This window comes from Phasianus colchicus, chromosome 10, assembly GCF_987193195.1.
Source record: "Phasianus colchicus chromosome 10, bPhaCol1.hap1.1, whole genome shotgun sequence".
NCBI classification, from domain to species: domain Eukaryota; kingdom Metazoa; phylum Chordata; class Aves; order Galliformes; family Phasianidae; genus Phasianus; species Phasianus colchicus.
The window spans coordinates 15,768,089-15,786,637 of NC_143445.1; the positions used below are offsets into that span (position 1 = coordinate 15,768,089).

An 18,549-nucleotide genomic window follows, 5' to 3' on the forward strand; every position below is an offset into this window, starting at 1 on the left:
GCCCCACCAGGGAATGCGGGAGCAGCAGGCATGGGGCCCCTTGTCCCAGCACAGGACCCAGCAGAGCCGGTTGGCGGCTCCTACGTGCCTGACAGCATCAGTGCCGAACAACATCAGGATATTTCACCCACTGTGGCCGAGCTGGGCATGTGCCAGCTGTCCCCTGACCGAACAGAGCAGCCTTCTGTCCTCAGGGATGGTTCAGGTAATGCCAGATTGGAGTTGATCCCTGCCCACCAGGGAGCTCAGCCCAGTGCTTGGGTGGGCAGCATGCTCAGGGGTTGGTATGGGTGGAATTGCCTTCTGTCTCCTCACAGGCAATGCAGTGCCGCAAGTGGTGCTGGCAGCACTGGACCCCATGAGTCCCAGCAAGGAGCAGGAGATGCCTTCTAGTGCAGCAGTCTCTGGGGGGATGGCAGAATCGGACAGTCCCCAGGCAGGGCTTGCTTATCCAAAACAAACCGGCTGGCTGACCAGTGTCCCCATCGCTCCTGGCCCCACTCAGATCACATCCCCAGTGCCTACAGGGCACACAATGGCTGTTACCCATGGGAACAGGGATACAGAGACAGCCACAGCCAGGCTGTCCCCAGCTCCACGTGTACCCTCAGAGAAGGGGACAGGCACTTCAGTGCCATTGGGCAGAAGCACTGCCCCCACAATGTCTGTGGGGTCATCCAAAGCTCTGCAGAGTGCTGCTGGGCAGCCCGCAACAGGAAGAGCTGTGCCTTTGCAAGAGATGACAGTGACTGAGGAACATATGCGTGCCACCAGCATGCAAACAGGTGACGTCCCAATGCCCAGTGCAGGTTTGTCTCCTGCAGTGGTCCGTGTCCCTGCAGTTCCTCCGGTGCTGGGAACAGAAGCACCTTCCTCTTCCACCAGCACAGCAACTGATGATGATGCATTGGTGCAGCCTCACCGTGTTGGCACCGCAGAAGGGACACCGGGAACAGCACAGACCGTGGTGCTGTCTGATGTCCAACACAGCACAGGGACATCACCCCACTCCCTCACCTGGAGCCCAGCTGAGCTGCACACAGCCACTGTGCGCCTGTCCCAGGAGGTGACACCAGGGCTGGACGAGGCCACCTCTCCTCTTGTCACAGCAGCCAGCATCACTGCGGGGAGTACTGAGCCTGCATCAAACTCGTCTGACCGTGTCACATCTCCCACTGTGCCAGCAGCCACAGGATCTCCCCATCGTGTTGGAATACAGAAATCAAGGGCCATGATCCCCCCAGGCACAGCCCCAGCAACAATCACTCCTTCTCCTACCATTGACGGTGTCAGTGAGGCCACAGCCCCAGGGCTGCCAGCCCCCAGAACATCTGGAGATGGACTGCACAGAGACACAGCCATCACCCATGCCGGTGTCACCTCTCAGCTCCATGCCACCACCGCAGCAGCTCAGGGCACGTCAGCCACGGCCATGGATGTCAGGTCTGCACTGCATGTATCCACCGCCCCGTATGCAGCCCTGGGCAGTGCTGAGATGATGTCCATCACCACTGCTGAAGCCACCACAGGCACTGCTGCCCTGCAGACCGAGGACACCCCAAAAGGACTGGGTATGGTGACAGTCACCGGCGTGGCTGCTGCTGTGTCGCTCTCAGATGGTGTCCCTGGAGGAGGGTACAGCACCAGGACCCTGGCAGTGAGAGGTGCCTCTGCTGCCAACCCCAGTGGCAGCATATTTGGAAGGGCAGCAGGGACAGTGACTGCAGTGTATGGTGGCAACCCATATGGACCAGACACAGCCATGATGTCTCCAACTCCACGTGACCCCACTGAGAAGGTGACAAGCACCTCAGTGCCACTGCGCAGCAGCACCCCTCCCACGAAGTCTGTGGGACAACATAATGCTCAGCAGATCTCCAGTGAAAAGCCAACCCTGGGAACAGCCATCCCTCTGCAAGAGATAACAGTGACTGAGGCACATGTGGGTGCCACCAGCATGCTGACAGGTGACGTCCCAATGCCCAGTGGAGGTTTGTCTCCTGCAGTGATCCATGTCCGCGCAGTTCCTCCGCTGCTGGGAACAGATGCACCTTCCTCAGCCACCAGCACAGCAGCTGATGATGATGCGTTGGTGCAGCCTCACCGTGTTGGCACCACAGAAGGGACACCGGGAACAGCACAGACCGTGGTGCTGTCTGATGTCCAACACAGCACAGGGACATCACCCCACTCCCTCACCTGGAGCCCAGCTGAGCTGCACACAGCCACTGTGCGCCTGTCCCAGGAGGTGACACCAGGGCTGGACGAGGCCACCTCTCCTCTTGTCACAGCAGCCAGCATCACTGCAGGGAGCACTGAGCCTGCATCAACCTCGTCTGACCGTGTCACATCTCCCACTGTGCCAGCAGCCACAGGATCTCCCCATCGTGTTGGAATACAGAAATCAAGGGCCATGATCCCCCCAGGCACAGCCCCAGCAACAATCACTCCTTCTCCTACCATTGACGGTGTCAGTGAGGCCACAGCCCCAGGGCTGCCAGCCCCCGGAACATCTGGAGATGGACTGCACAGAGACACAGCCATCACCCATGCCAGTGTCACCTCTCAGCTCCATGCCACCACCACAGCAGCTCAGGGCACGTCAGCCACGGCCATGGATGTCAGCACTGCACCGCATGTATCCACCGCCCCGTATGCAGCCCTGGGCAGTGCTGAGATGATGTCCATCACCACTGCTGAAGCCACCACAGGCACTGCTGCCCTGCAGACTGAGGACACCCCGAAAGGACTGGGTATGGGGACAGTCACCGGCGTGGGTGCTGCTGTGTCGCTCTCAGATGGTGTCCTTGGAGGAGGGTACAGCACCAGGACCCGGGCAGTGAGAGGTGCCTCTGCTGCCCACCCCAGTGGTAGCTCATCTGGATGGGTAGGTAGGACTGTGAGTCCAAGTTTTGGCTCTGAGTCATATGGACCAGCCATGGGCACGCTGTCAGCATCTCTACATGATCCCATGGAGTATTGGATGAGCCCCCCAGTGCCACTGCACAGCAGCACCGCTCCCACAATGTCTGTGGGGTCACCCAGATCTCTGCAGAGCACTGCTGAGCAGCCCGCACCAGGAACAGCTGTGCCTCTAGAAGGGATCGCAGACAAGGAACATGCGAGTGACAGCAGCATTCTGACAGGAGATGTCCCAGGGCCCAGTGAACATTTGTCACCACCTGTGATGCTTGCCACTGCAACTCCTCTGGTGCTGGGAACAGAAGCACCTTCCTCAGCCACCAGCACAGCAACTGATGATGATGCGTTGGTGCAGCCTCACCATGCTGAGGGGACACTGGGGACAGCACAGACTGTGGTACTGTCTGATGATGTTCAACTCAGCACAGGGACATCACCCCATTCCCTCACCTGGAGCCCAGCTGAGCTGCACACAGCCACTGTGCGCCTGTCCCAGGAGGTGACACCAGGGCTGGACGAGGCCACCTCTCCTCTTGTCACAGCAGCCAGTATCACTGCGGGGAACACTGAGCCTGCATCAACCTCGTCTGACCGTGTCACATCTCCCACTGTGCCAGCAGCCACAGGGTCTCCCCATCGTGTTGGAATACAGAAATCAGGGACCATGATCCTCCCAGGCACAGCCTCAGCAACAATCACTCCTTCTCCTACCATTGACGGTGTCAGTGAGGCCACAGCCCCAGGGCTGCCAGCCCCCGGAATGTCTGGAGATGGACTGCACAGAGACACAGCCATCACCCATGCCGGTGTCACCTCTCAGCTCCATGCCACCACCACAGCAGCTCAGGGCACGTCAGCCACGGCCATGGATGTCAGCACTGCACCGCATGTGTCCACCGCCCCATATGCAGCCCTGGGCAGTGCTGAGATGATGTCCATCACCACTGCTGAAGCCACCACGGGCACTGCTGCCCTGCAGACTAAGGACACCCCAAAAGGGCTGGGTATGGGGACAGCCGCCAGTGTGGTTACTGCTGTGTCGCTCTCAGATGGTGTCCCTGGAGGAGGGTACAGCACCAGGACCCGGGCAGTGAGAGGTGCCTCTGCTGCCCACACCAGTGGCAGCACATTTGGAATGGCAGCGGGGACAGTGACTGCAGTGTATGGTGGCGACCCATATGGACCAGACACAGCCATGATGTCTCCAACTCCACGTGACCCCACTGAGAAGGGGACAGGCACCTCAGTGCCACTGCACAGCGGCACCACTCCCACGAAGTCTGTGGAAGACCACAGTGCTCAGCAGATCTCCAGTGAAAAGCCAACCCTGGGAACAGCCATCCCTCTGCAAGAGATAACAGTGACTGAGGCACATGTGGGTGCCACCAGCATGCAGACAGGTGACGTCCCCATGCCCAGTGCAGGTTTGTCTCCTGCAGTGATCCATGTCCGCGCAGTTCCCCCGCTGCTGGGAACAGATGCACCTTCCTCAGCCACCAGCACAGCAGCTGATGATGATGCATTGGTGCAGCCTCACCGTGTTGGCACCGCAGAAGGGACACCGGGAACAGCACAGACCGTGGTGCTGTCTGATGTCCAACACAGCACAGGGACATCACCCCACTCCCTCACCTGGAGCCCAGCTGAGCTGCACACAGCCACTGTGCGCCTGTCCCAGGAGGTGACACCAGGGCTGGACGAGGCCACCTCTCCTCTTGTCACAGCAGCCAGTATGACTGCGGGGAACACCGAGCCTGCATCAAACTCGTCTGACCGTGTCACATCTCCCACTGTGCCAGCAACCACAGGGTCTCCCCATCGTGTTGGAATACAGAAATCAGGGACCATGATCCTCCCAGGCACAGCCTCAGCAACAATCACTCCTTCTCCTGCCACTGACGGTGTCAGTGAGGCCACAGCCCCAGGGCTGCCAGCCCCCAGAACATCTGGAGATGGACTGCACAGAGACACAGCCATCACCCATGCCGGTGTCACCTCTCAGCTCCATGCCACCACCGCAGCAGCTCAGGGCACGTCAGCCACGGCCATGGATGTCAGGTCTGCACTGCATGTATCCACCGCCCCGTATGCAGCCCTGGGCAGTGCTGAGATGATGTCCATCACCACTGCTGAAGCCACCACAGGCACTGCTGCCCTGCAGACCGAGGACACCCCAAAAGGACTGGGTATGGGGACAGTCACCGGCGTGGGTGCTGCTGTGTCGCTCTCAGATGGTGTCCCTGGAGGAGGGTACAGCACCAGGACCCTGGCAGTGAGAGGTGCCTCTGCTGCCAACCCCAGTGGCAGCATATTTGGAAGGGCAGCAGGGACAGTGACTGCAGTGTATGGTGGCAACCCATATGGACCAGACACAGCCATGATGTCTCCAACTCCACGTGACCCCACTGAGAAGGTGACAAGCACCTCAGTGCCACTGCGCAGCAGCACCCCTCCCACGAAGTCTGTGGGACAACATAATGCTCAGCAGATCTCCAGTGAAAAGCCAACCCTGGGAACAGCCATCCCTCTGCAAGAGATAACAGTGACTGAGGCACATGTGGGTGCCACCAGCATGCTGACAGGTGACGTCCCAATGCCCAGTGGAGGTTTGTCTCCTGCAGTGATCCATGTCCGCGCAGTTCCTCCGCTGCTGGGAACAGATGCACCTTCCTCAGCCACCAGCACAGCAGCTGATGATGATGCATTGGTGCAGCCTCACCGTGTTGGCACCACAGAAGGGACACCGGGAACAGCACAGACCGTGGTGCTGTCTGATGTCCAACACAGCACAGGGACATCACCCCACTCCCTCACCTGGAGCCCAGCTGAGCTGCACACAGCCACTGTGCGCCTGTCCCAGGAGGTGACACCAGGGCTGGACGAGGCCACCTCTCCTCTTGTCACAGCAGCCAGCATCACTGCAGGGAGCACTGAGCCTGCATCAACCTCGTCTGACCGTGTCACATCTCCCACTGTGCCAGCAGCCACAGGATCTCCCCATCGTGTTGGAATACAGAAATCAAGGGCCATGATCCCCCCAGGCACAGCCCCAGCAACAATCACTCCTTCTCCTACCATTGACGGTGTCAGTGAGGCCACAGCCCCAGGGCTGCCAGCCCCCGGAACATCTGGAGATGGACTGCACAGAGACACAGCCATCACCCATGCCAGTGTCACCTCTCAGCTCCATGCCACCACCACAGCAGCTCAGGGCACGTCAGCCACGGCCATGGATGTCAGCACTGCACCGCATGTATCCACCGCCCCGTATGCAGCCCTGGGCAGTGCTGAGATGATGTCCATCACCACTGCTGAAGCCACCACAGGCACTGCTGCCCTGCAGACTGAGGACACCCCGAAAGGACTGGGTATGGGGACAGTCACCGGCGTGGGTGCTGCTGTGTCGCTCTCAGATGGTGTCCTTGGAGGAGGGTACAGCACCAGGACCCGGGCAGTGAGAGGTGCCTCTGCTGCCCACCCCAGTGGTAGCTCATCTGGATGGGTAGGTAGGACTGTGAGTCCAAGTTTTGGCTCTGAGTCATATGGACCAGCCATGGGCACGCTGTCAGCATCTCTACATGATCCCATGGAGTATTGGATGAGCCCCCCAGTGCCACTGCACAGCAGCACCGCTCCCACAATGTCTGTGGGGTCACCCAGATCTCTGCAGAGCACTGCTGAGCAGCCCGCACCAGGAACAGCTGTGCCTCTAGAAGGGATCGCAGACAAGGAACATGCGAGTGACAGCAGCATTCTGACAGGAGATGTCCCAGGGCCCAGTGAACATTTGTCACCACCTGTGATGCTTGCCACTGCAACTCCTCCGGTGCTGGGAACAGAAGCACCTTCCTCAGCCACCAGCACAGCAACTGATGATGATGCGTTGGTGCAGCCTCACCATGCTGAGGGGACACTGGGGACAGCACAGACTGTGGTACTGTCTGATGATGTTCAACTCAGCACAGGGACATCACCCCATTCCCTCACCTGGAGCCCAGCTGAGCTGCACACAGCCACTGTGCGCCTGTCCCAGGAGGTGACACCAGGGCTGGACGAGGCCACCTCTCCTCTTGTCACAGCAGCCAGCATGACTGCGGGGAACACCGAGCCTGCATCTACCTCGTCTGACCGTGTCACATCTCCCACTGTGCCAGCAGCCACAGGGTCTCCCCATCGTGTTGGAATACAGAAATCAGGGACCATGATCCTCCCAGGCACAGCCTCAGCAACAATCACTCCTTCTCCTACCATTGACGGTGTCAGTGAGGCCACAGCCCCAGGGCTGCCAGCCCCCGGAATGTCTGGAGATGGACTGCACAGAGACACAGCCATCACCCATGCCGGTGTCACCTCTCAGCTCCATGCCACCACCACAGCAGCTCAGGGCACGTCAGCCACGGCCATGGATGTCAGCACTGCACCGCATGTGTCCACCGCCCCATATGCAGCCCTGGGCAGTGCTGAGATGATGTCCATCACCACTGCTGAAGCCACCACGGGCACTGCTGCCCTGCAGACTAAGGACACCCCAAAAGGGCTGGGTATGGGGACAGCCGCCAGTGTGGTTACTGCTGTGTCGCTCTCAGATGGTGTCCCTGGAGGAGGGTACAGCACCAGGACCCGGGCAGTGAGAGGTGCCTCTGCTGCCCACACCAGTGGCAGCACATTTGGAATGGCAGCGGGGACAGTGACTGCAGTGTATGGTGGCGACCCATATGGACCAGACACAGCCATGATGTCTCCAACTCCACGTGACCCCACTGAGAAGGGGACAGGCACCTCAGTGCCACTGCACAGCATCACCACTCCCACGAAGTCTGTGGAAGACCACAGTGCTCAGCAGATCTCCAGTGAAAAGCCAACCCTGGGAACAGCCATCCCTCTGCAAGAGATAACAGTGACTGAGGCACATGTGGGTGCCACCAGCATGCAGACAGGTGACGTCCCCATGCCCAGTGCAGGTTTGTCTCCTGCAGTGATCCATGTCCGCGCAGTTCCTCCGCTGCTGGGAACAGATGCACCTTCCTCAGCCACCAGCACAGCAGCTGATGATGATGCATTGGTGCAGCCTCACCGTGTTGGCACCACAGAAGGGACACCGGGAACAGCACAGACCGTGGTGCTGTCTGATGTCCAACACAGCACAGGGACATCACCCCACTCCCTCACCTGGAGCCCAGCTGAGCTGCACACAGCCACTGTGCGCCTGTCCCAGGAGGTGACACCAGGGCTGGACGAGGCCACCTCTCCTCTTGTCACAGCAGCCAGCATCACTGCAGGGAGCACTGAGCCTGCATCAACCTCGTCTGACCGTGTCACATCTCCCACTGTGCCAGCAGCCACAGGGTCTCCCCATCGTGTTGGAATACAGAAATCAGGGACCATGATCCCCCCAGGCACAGCCCCAGCAACAATCACTCCTCCTCCTGCCATTGACAGTGTCAGTGAGGCCACAGCCCCAGGGCTGCCAGCCCCCGGAACATCTGGAGATGGACTGCACAGAGACACAGCCATCACCCATGCCGGTGTCACCTCTCAGCTCCATGCCACCACCACAGCAGCTCAGGACACGTCAGCCACGGCCATGGATGTCAGCACTGCACCGCATGTACTCACCACCCCACTTATAGCCCCAGGCAGTGCCCAGCATGTTTCCATCACTGCTGAAGCCTCCACAGGCACTGGTGTCCTGCAGACTGAGGGCGCTCCGATGGAGCTGGACATGGGCAGTGTCCCCAGCACTGTTCCTGCTGTGGCACTCCCCAGTGGCAGCACAGTTGGGCAAATGATAGGGTCAGTGGCCCTGGGATTGGGCAGCCGCGCACAGGCAGTAGCAGGCTCAATCCCAGTTGAAAACCCCACAGTGGGTATCCTTGCCCCCAGATCGAATACTGAGAGCACTTCTGTGGTCTCAGCACTCCCAGCACCACATCCTTCCAGTGCCAGTACCACTTCTCAGCTGGGCACAACCACGTCGAACCACAGCCACAGTGCTGCTTGGGTAACAGTGGACGTGGACACCTCCTCAGCCACTACCCCTGTGGCCAGAAGTGCTGAGCTGGGTGTCAGAAGGGCCACCCCAGTGTCACCATCTGCAGTGAGCAGCCAAAGTTCTCCCACATCCCTGGCATCAGTCACAGCACTGTCCCCTGCTGAGCAAGATGTGAGCGTGTCCCCTTCTGTTTTCCAGAACAGCAGTCTGACAGTAGTGGCATCCTCTGTCACATCAACTGTGGTGGCATCCATCACACCCAGTGTCAGTGCCAGTGGTCCAGCAGTGAGAACAAGAGATGCCTCTCTCAGTATGGTCACAACACCCTCCTCTGCTGTCCCCAGCAGCTCTTTGGGGCCACACAGCCCCCGTGTCACCCCAGGGACACCCATCAAGGCCACCAGCATTCTCCGTGACCCAGCCTTGAATGATTCCAGCACACACACATGGGAAGCCACAGCCATGTCCTGGAAGGACACCATCCCCTCCAGCGATGCCACAGCACCAGCTAGCTCACCCAGCATTGACACCTCCATGGTGATTAGGCACACCACAGTGTCACCTCCTACGGCAATGGCCAGCAGTGGTGCCCAGTCCCCGTCTGCCACGCAAGATGTCCCCACTGCCCTGAGAGTGACAAACCACAAGGCCACCTCTGCATCTGCTGCCATGTCCAGCCCTGCCGAGGGCATACCAGCAGCCAGCAGCCCCACCAGAGCAGCTCCAGACTTAGGGGCACAGAGTGGACCGATCACAGCACCAGGGGCACCCACTTATGCCACCCCCCAGAATCCCATGTCCAAGCCTGGCACTGAGCTCGGTAAGTCGATTTTCTTCCCCTTTCCCAACGTGAAGGAGAGAAGGGGGTCCTCAGCCTTATTTTCACTTAAGGGAGAGAATTCACTTAATATCTGCTCAAGTTCTTGCCCAGCCCCTGGCCATGCTCTTACCCTGGAGGCGATGAGCATCTGCTGGCACACCCCCCCACCGTACGTGCCAGGGTTCACATTGGGTTCATTATTCACAGCATTCCAGCCCAAAATCGGAGGAGTCACCGAGACTGAAGTGCCTCATTTCCTCCAGTTGCAATCCCTGCCTCCTGAGTCACCACAAAGCCAAATTGGGTTAAATATCATGACGGCATTTAGGGGGGGGCGGAGGGAGAAGGCATCCTTGAGGGTGAATCTTGGGATTCCACCGGGGATAGGGGACCCATCACCAAAATCACACCCCAGGGTGAGGAGGCAGCTGAGCAGAATGAAAGCTGGAGCAGAAGTTAATTGTTTAATTGTTTCTAACCTCCCCCATTAATGTCCTGCCTGTGTCAGTCCCAGCAGTGTCACTGTACCCATTTGGCGCAGCGGAAGGAGACACAGAGTGCATCCAGAGAACAGTGGATTTTAACTCCCCACTGCTGAAGCCCGAGATTGGGTTCCCCTTGGGGAAGGCACTGCGGGACACCCTCTATGTGAGTTCTTATGCCTATATACGGGATGTGCAGCCTGCTCAGTAGAAAAAAAAAAAAAGAAAAAAAAAAAACAAAAAAACAACCCACACAAATGGAACTGAAACCTGATTTAATGTTAATTTTTCACCACCTAAAATTGATTTTTTTCTGCTTGTATGTATGTAGCGTATGGATACAACCTAACCTGTCATTCTGCTCAGTTTACAGACAATGGACAAATCATTTTCCCTCCCACGGACAGCCACGTTCCCTCCAGCCCCCACCCCCCTTCCCAGGGCTTCAGTGGCCACGAGGCTTTACCCATGGTGGCCGCCTTTTGGGATGATGCGGATTTCTCTCGTGGTGTTGGTACCACCTGGTACCAGGTCAGGGTCATTGGGCACCTACAGGCTGTGACCCCGCTGCCTCCAGTCCTCACCCACTGAAACCCCACTGCAATCCACAGGAGTACCCCACTTTTGGCTCCATCCGAGATCCTATTATCCGTGATGTGGAAGCAAAGATTCAGAAATACATGGGGGTGCCATACTCTGCTAAATGGACTCTGAAGGTGACATGGGAGAAGGCTCCGCCATACCCGTCCCAGCTGGATGATGCACAGGTGACAAAGGGGAACTGCCACTAACAATGGATGGGGCACAGCAGTGGGGTGCTGATGGGGCTCCATGGGTTCCCCAGACCAACACATACCAGGCGGTGCTCTCCACTGATGGGAGCCGCTCCTTCGCCTTGCTGCTGTACCAGGATGGTGGCATGCGGTGGGACTACACTGGGCTGGCAGCCAAGGATGTGCTCATCGGCTTTTCCAGGTGCTGTGTCCTTCTTTGTGTGTCCCCAGAGATACCCTCACCTCTCAACTCTAGTGTAGCCATGTCCCATTTCAAGCTTCACTCTCCAAGGAAAACCCACAAAGCTGCCCAGCCCCAACTGGAAACTCCTGCCCACAGTGTACTGGGTGCAGGAACATAACCCTAACCTAACCCTAACCCCAGAGCTCCTCTCTTTACCTAGTGGTGATGGCTATGCCCAGAACAGTGAGCTGACTGAAGAGCCACCAGCTATTAGGTACCGTCCAGATCAGCACCGCAGCTCCGGCACTGGTACGGCACCAGGAGAGACCCTCAATCCACTGCTGGGGGGGATGGATGATGTTGGGACCCTCTTTTTGCACAAGCCCCACTGTGAGGTTTCAATGGTCGCTGCAGTCCTGCTGTGCTTTTTTCCTACTGCTCCCCAGATGTGCGTGGGCTGTGGCTGTTCCGGCTGGACAACCGCAGCCGGGTGAACTACAGGCTGCAGTGCCTGACGTGGCTGCAGGCACAGCCACCACCATCCACCTGGAGCATGGAGCTGCCGCCCTGCCCCTGCTCACGGCCCCAGGCAGAGCTGGACCCCCGATACCGCCGGAGCAGAAGTGCTGAGTCCCCTCCTGCACCTGGGGTGGCCACTACACCCCAAAATACTTCAGATCTCTTTGTGACGGTGCTGCGCACCACATCCCCCAGCCGGATGGGAGCTGGGGTGCGGTGTGTGTACCGTGGCACAGGGTTTTTGGAAGGATGGCAGGAGAGATTCTGGAGCCCACCCAACAACCCTTCAGACAGTGAGTGGGCACCGCCCTGTCCCAGCCCTAAAACACCCGCAGGGTCTGCCTACACTCTGCAGGAACAGGGGGACCCCCATACCCCCAATACCCAGCCAGTGTATCCCCACAGATGGGGAGCTGGAGGCATTTGAATGGTGCTGCCGGCACGTGGGGAAGCCTCATTTCTGCACCAGGTACAGCGAGAAGAGACCAAGAGCTGGCTGTGAGGGATATGTGCCACCCACCCCTGGTAGGTCCCCTTCCTCTGTGGTGGGGCACTGGGCGGGTGGCATGGCCATAGCCACATAGGCCATGGTTTGCAGTATCCCAGTGGAGACTGCTGAGCACCGTGGTTTGCTTTCCTCCGTTTGATGACACCAGCACTTACTTTCCTTTCTCTTCTCAAAACGACTCAATTTCCTTCGGACCCCAGCCAATGCCTTTGGGGACCCCCACATCACTACCCTGGATGGCCTCACCTACACCTTCAATGCACTCGGGGACTTCATGCTGCTGCTGGCCAGTGATGCCCACACCAGCTTTGTGCTGCAAGGGCGCATGGCCCGCACCAGCACAGCCCGGGCCACCAACTTCATGGCCTTCGTTGCCCAGTACACCTCCAGCACCACCACAACAGTGAGTAGAGCTACTCTCTGCACCCGTTTTGGTAAGTGATATCTCCCATTGTCACCAAAGCAGCCCTTGAGAGGGCTCTGAGCCTGGAGCCCACATGTTGCAATGGTCAACCGTTGGTGGTCAACCAAGCAGTGGTGGCAGCCCATATGTGCCCTGTGTCAGCGGAGAGAACTCACCATCCTTACCCATGCAGCCATCAAAGCTGTGTTGCCGTGTGTTTGCTGGGGCAAAGACTGTGCCAACACATCTTCCAGGGTGAACACCTCTTCTGGGGCTGGAGGAGGACAGGATCCAGCAGTGTGTCCTCAGCAGAGGGTGGGGAGGAACAAGCAGGAGGGACAACTTGAGCAGTTATCCATTTGCAGGTTGAGTGGACCTTGGGGAGCCGTAATGAGGTCCAAGTTCTACTGAACCATGAAACCATCCAGTTTTCCTACTCCCAAGGTAAGGAGGACATGGTGTTAAATGTTAACTGTATCTGAGGGAGATCAGAGGTGTACCCATCCCATAGGCACTTGGCTGATGAGGTTGGGAATGCTCCCGTCCCTGAATTCAGAGACATCATTTCAGATCCCAGACTTGTGTGGGCTCCCTCTGCGTCTTCTTTTGCAGACATGGATGCTGAGGTGTACTACAGCCCCGGTGTCCTGCTGGTCAACACTTCCTCCATCACGGCCATCTTTGATGGGACCATCTCCATCTCCGTCTCAGCCAGCTCTGGGATGCTCAGTGCGGTATGCAGCCTGCTGGAGCAGTACCACAATGGCACCAAGGGCCTGCTGGGTGAGGACTCCTCTCACCTCTCCTCCAGCACTGCTGCAGGGCCAGGGGCAAGGTCCCCTTCCCACCCCATAGCTGCTGGCAGACCTTGGGGACTCCAGTCCCACAGTGAATTTACACCAGGTGTATGGAACCACAACCCAGCAGATGACTTCCAGATGCCAAATGGAACTAACATCCCTGTAAACAGCAGTGAGGAAGATATCTTCAGCTATGGGATGACCTGTAAGTCTGAGCTTGGGACCCAGCCTGGCCATCCCACACTCCGGCACCTTCTGGCCATGCACCGGCTGGAGAGGTTTGAACAAAACTAGTGCCAAGGGAGCCCTTCAATTTCTTTAAAACTGCATGGAAACCAGCCCTAAAAAGAGCTAGCTTTAAAAACACGAGGTCCTACTCATGATGTGCTCTCTTGCAGGGGCTGTTGGAGAATACAGCCTGTTTGCCCAACCCCTGGCTGCACCAGTAAGAACCTTCAACCCCATCTTCTTGTCTCAGCTGCGACAGGAGAACAAAACCCAATATCAGCTGGCAGCCTCGCAGTGCCACGGTTGCAGGGAGTGCATCTATGACATGCTGAGCACAGGGGATGTGGCCCTGGGTCTGGCCACCCAGAGCCTAGTGGAGGACTACCAGAAGAGAAAGGCAGCACTCGGTAAGTGGGGTGTGGGGAACTGGGAAGAGCCCTGCTCCCTCCCTGGGGCTATATGAGGCAAGAGAAATGCCACCAAGTTCTGGAGTTGCAGTGCATGGCTGGCTCATCTCCAATCCTGGGAGATGCCACCAAAGTCTTGAGTTGCATGGCACGGCTGGCTGGTACTCAGGCCTGGGAGATGCCACCCAGAAGGGATTTTGTTGGGTGGCCATGGCTACATCTGCCCAGGGCCACCTCATCACTGCGAGGTACATAGACCAAGAGATGCCAAGATCTCATGGTGAGCACACAGGGCTGCTCTTCCCTCAGATTCCTTCCCTCCCATCATCACCGGCAGCCCATTGCTCACAGCATTCAGGACAGAACAAATCACCAGGCAATACCGAGCTACAGGGCCGGGTGTACGCTTTGTCCCTCACGTCTCACCAGAGCTCAACATATCAGGTAGGGATGGAGAGAGGGGACGGGATGGGGGCAGGACGGGCACCGCACAGACATTGGGTTCTGGATGGAACCCCTCCAGGAGGGCTGGGACGTGACCACTACCACGTGCCCCCTCCTCCTCCACTTCCTGCAGAGGACGGCACGCTGACATGGGAGCCCCGTGGGACAGCCCCACTCAGCATCACCCTGCAGGCTGTCAGCCCACACCTCCCCCCAGCCCTCCTGCAGCTCAGCTTCACCCTGTGCAGCTGCCGCAAAATCCAGCAGTGTGACTACAGCAGCACGACCACCATTGCCAGCTCCTCCTTGCAGGTAGCAAAGCTCTGGGACGTCTTCCTGCCACCAGCCCCATCCCATCTGTCCTCGTGTCCCCTAAGCCAGTGTCACAATCCCTTGGCAGCTGGCAGCCTGCAGGTGTGACGATGGATACTGGGGCCCCTTCTGCCAGCATGCACCAGACCCCTGTGCCCAGGGCTGCTTCCCTGGGGTGAGCTGTGACCCGCACATGGGCTGTGGTCCCTGCCCACCTGGACTGACCGGCGATGGGCAGCACTGTGCAGGTGACGTGGGCTCATTATGGGAATGAACACTGGGGCCTCAAGGGGTTTCGCCCGGTGCCATGCTGCATTGCACTGCAGATATCGATGAGTGTGTGCAGAAGACGACGTGCCAGGGGAACCTCACCTGCACCAACACTGTGGGCAGCTATACCTGTTCCTGCCCCAGCGATGCAACGGGTGAGTGCAGGCATCCTGGGATGCACAGCTTTGCATGGGGTAACAAGCAAAACACCTCAGCTCCAAAAAAGCAGTGTCTGCCTCCTGCATCATGTATTCCCATCCCACAGGGGAGGGTCTGGGATGTGGCACTGCCTGCAGGTCCCACTCCTGCCCTGAGGGCTTCTGCAGCAATGGAGGACGCTGCCGCCTGCACCCCCCCTCCTGTACACCCACCTGTGAGTGTCCCCCAGCATTTACCGACCGGCACTGCGTGGTGGCAGGAGGGGACTTTCGGCCCCTGGCCAGCGCAGGTGGGTGCTGTGCTCCACGTGGGGCTGTCACCCATCCCAGCTCACCCAGCCCTGAGACACAGAGGCACTGCTGCTGTTTTGTCCCCAGATCTGCCCCAGAGGAGCGTGCTGCTGTGGGTCAGGGCAATGCAAAGTGCCACAGCTGAGGAAATCAATGCCACTGTGCGTAGTTGTAGGGAAAGGGCTGTGGCTTGTGGATGGGTGGGATGCTGCAGCTTGGGGTGCCGCTGCATTACCCCCTCCAGGGATCCAGCTCCACATGCCCCATGCCTGAGAGGCAATTGGGGCTGGGGTATAGGGTCACAGCCCTCATAAATGCCCCACCCAACCCCTTGGCACAGGTCTCAGCCATCCTGGGCTCTCTGGAGGTGAAGGCATTTTGGAGCAACACCAACATCACCCGCATGTGAGTGCTGAGCAGACAGAGTAGAGCTTGGAATACAAAGAGTTTTGCCCCCAGGGATCTGCTTTTCCAGCCCCAGTACCGCTAAACCCTTATAGCAATGAGCCCCCTCCCTTCTTTTCCCCATAAGTCATGGGGAAACTGAGGATGGCAGCCAGCTCCTCTCCCAGCAGGACAGCTGACGGCCTCACCTTTGCTGTGGTGGCCAAATTTACCTACAACAGCAGCAGCTTTGTCATCCAGTTCCTGAATGAGGAGCTGGCAGCAGCCATTACCACTGCTTTCAATGGGCAGAGGGCACGGCGGGAGGTGGGTGCACATCTCCTCTTTGCAAGCCTACACCTGGACAACATCACGGACCTGGTGAAGTGTGAGTGCCCCAGCACCAAGGGTGATGAGACCCCCATGGCTGTCCCCTGCTATCCAGTGCACCCTGGGGTTGTGATGGAGGTGGTTTGGTGCTGATCACCACCAAGAGGTCCTGGGGATGCACCAAGTGGTGATGCTGCCCCAAGCACCCATGCATGGCCCCATCCCTCTGCAGTATCAGTGCCTGAGCTGCAGCACTACTTCTCCTGCACGCTATATGGCTATGAGGGTTACCAGCTCGACTATGTGGGGACAAGCGGACTGACCTGCATCTCCCCCTGCAAGAAGGGCTACTGCCAGCACGGTGGCCACTGCCAACACCTGCCTGAGGGTCCCACATGCAGGTAGCTATGACACTGGGGGGGGCAATGCCACCCCGCACAGCCACCCCTCCTTGTATCTGAATCTCCATCCCCTCCACAGCTGCGTGCCCTTCTCCATCTTCTCCCCGGGTGGTGCCCACTGCGAGCAGCTCGCTGTCAGCCTCGCCGCCTTCATCAGCATCATGGTGGGGGCCCTGGCACTGCTCTGCCTCCTGCTCTCCACTGCCTTTTTGGCTGCACAGCTCTGCCGTCGGTGTCGGGAGCCCCGGGGGTGAGCGAGGGATTGGGGCTGGGCCCATAAGGTGGGTGCTGTGGGACAGGGTGTTGAGGGTGGGTGTCAGGAGAAGCCTTGCCATGCTGAAAAAGTGGAAAATCTATCCCAGGTAGGGGACAGGGGTGTTCTGGGGAAGGAGGCTGAGCCCCTTCAGCATCATCCACCCCATTTGCAGTTGTCTGCTGCAATGAGGAGTGACAACTTCCTTCTCCTCCATGTCAGAGAGCGGTCACGTTTCTTCCCTGTCCCACCCTGTGTTTGGTTACAGAAGGACTTTGTTGATTTTAATTTGAATGCCATCCAAATGATTTCCACTGAAATTCATGTGTTGCTGGGAGGAGCAGGTCTGGAGCAAGAAATAAAGCACATTGCAGGGGCAGAGCTGGCTGGGGGAGTAGTGCCAACTCATCCCCACCTCCACCCTATCCTTGGTATGGGATGTGTGGGGTGGAAAGATCTGCATCTGAGACCCCAGTGCACCAGAGCATTTGTTTGCATTTGGGACAAGGCAAGAAATGGAGTGTGTGCTGGAGCTGGGGATTTTGCTCCTCAATTCCTGTCCACAGCCCCACACTCAGTCAGTGCTCCCCACTCAGGGGGCTGAGCACAAGTCAGGGGCTTTCCTGCCCCACTGATGAGTTGTCCCCATTCTGTCCTCCTCTCCTAGGACCAAGGGGACCTTCTGGAGAGAGCGGCCGTTCTCCTGTGAGTATGCCACTAGTCTGCTTTGTAGCACAGCTCTGAGCGACAGAGCAGGCAGTGGAGTGGCCCTATGCCCCCCAGCTGTCCCCACAGTACTCTCCCAGCTCTGCTCTTCTTCCTCATCTCAGCCCTAATGAAGGCAGAAGAGGGGGCAGAGGCCTCAGGAAGGCTCTGGGAACCTCAGCTCCAGGCCATTGATCCATCCATCCAGGTGTGCCCGGGGTCACTGTCCCTGTGTGTGGGGCAGCACAGCAGTGTCCTTGTCCCAGGGCTCAAAGTCTGCTTGGGATGCTGGGGACAGCAGGATCTGCACTGCTGCTGGGGTTCAGTGCAGGGATTGTGCAACTAGAACACCGCTTGTCCTGTGTCCCTTTTTGCAGATGAGGTTCAAGAGACCCCACGTCCTGCCTCCAAGCCAAGGCACTGCGCAGCCCTAACATGCTCTGCAGGGCTCCGGCCATGGGAAGGGGATGGAACATACAGGGCTGTGGGACATGGCTGTGCCATGAGGACATGGGTCACCAAAGCAACGGGACCTTTTGCTGAGGACCTGAAGAAGTGATTGGGGTCATCCATAGGAGTGTCTACCGCGGGGTGTGCCCCAGCATGGTGCAACCAGACCCAGCAATCACACCGCATTATGAACAAATCAGAATAAAAATGAAATGAGGGCATTGTGCTGAGTGATGTGTGCACTCCCAGCTCTCAACATCAGATCACACAAACCAGTCCCTGCTCCGAGCCCACTCCCATCCCACCCACCAGAGAGATGGTTGCACTTCACTGGTGATGCTCAGACCTTCTGATGCTTTATTGAAGGGATGCAACGTGACAAGAACTTTGGTGCTTTTGCAAAAATTCAGGTGTTCTCACACACACAGTATTATTTTTCTCCCACTATTTCCAATCACAGGGTTGAACCAATGCAAGGTGCAAAGGCCCAGATGCTGGGGGCTAAAATCCCCT

At 58.2% G+C, this 18,549-nt stretch overlaps 1 protein-coding gene across 1 annotated transcript; it reads left to right on the forward strand.

Annotated features, from left to right (window-relative positions):
• Positions 1-30: 30 nt before the first annotated feature.
• LOC116235506 (uncharacterized) lies at positions 31-18,248 on the forward strand. The gene is made up of 27 exons (XM_090147785.1): positions 31-205; positions 318-9,734; positions 10,243-10,382; positions 10,583-10,747; positions 10,828-10,983; positions 11,061-11,191; positions 11,394-11,482; positions 11,620-11,985; positions 12,098-12,217; positions 12,401-12,603; positions 12,969-13,047; positions 13,216-13,386; positions 13,507-13,608; positions 13,802-14,038; positions 14,348-14,482; positions 14,616-14,794; positions 14,883-15,042; positions 15,121-15,219; positions 15,330-15,512; positions 15,601-15,674; positions 15,854-15,918; positions 16,089-16,285; positions 16,460-16,628; positions 16,708-16,878; positions 17,549-17,586; positions 17,712-17,794; positions 17,964-18,248. Exons 1-27 carry the CDS (start codon positions 31-33, stop codon positions 18,018-18,020), a joined length of 13,161 nt encoding a protein of 4,386 aa, XP_090003911.1. The 3' UTR covers positions 18,021-18,248.
• Positions 18,249-18,549: the final 301 nt, after the last annotated feature.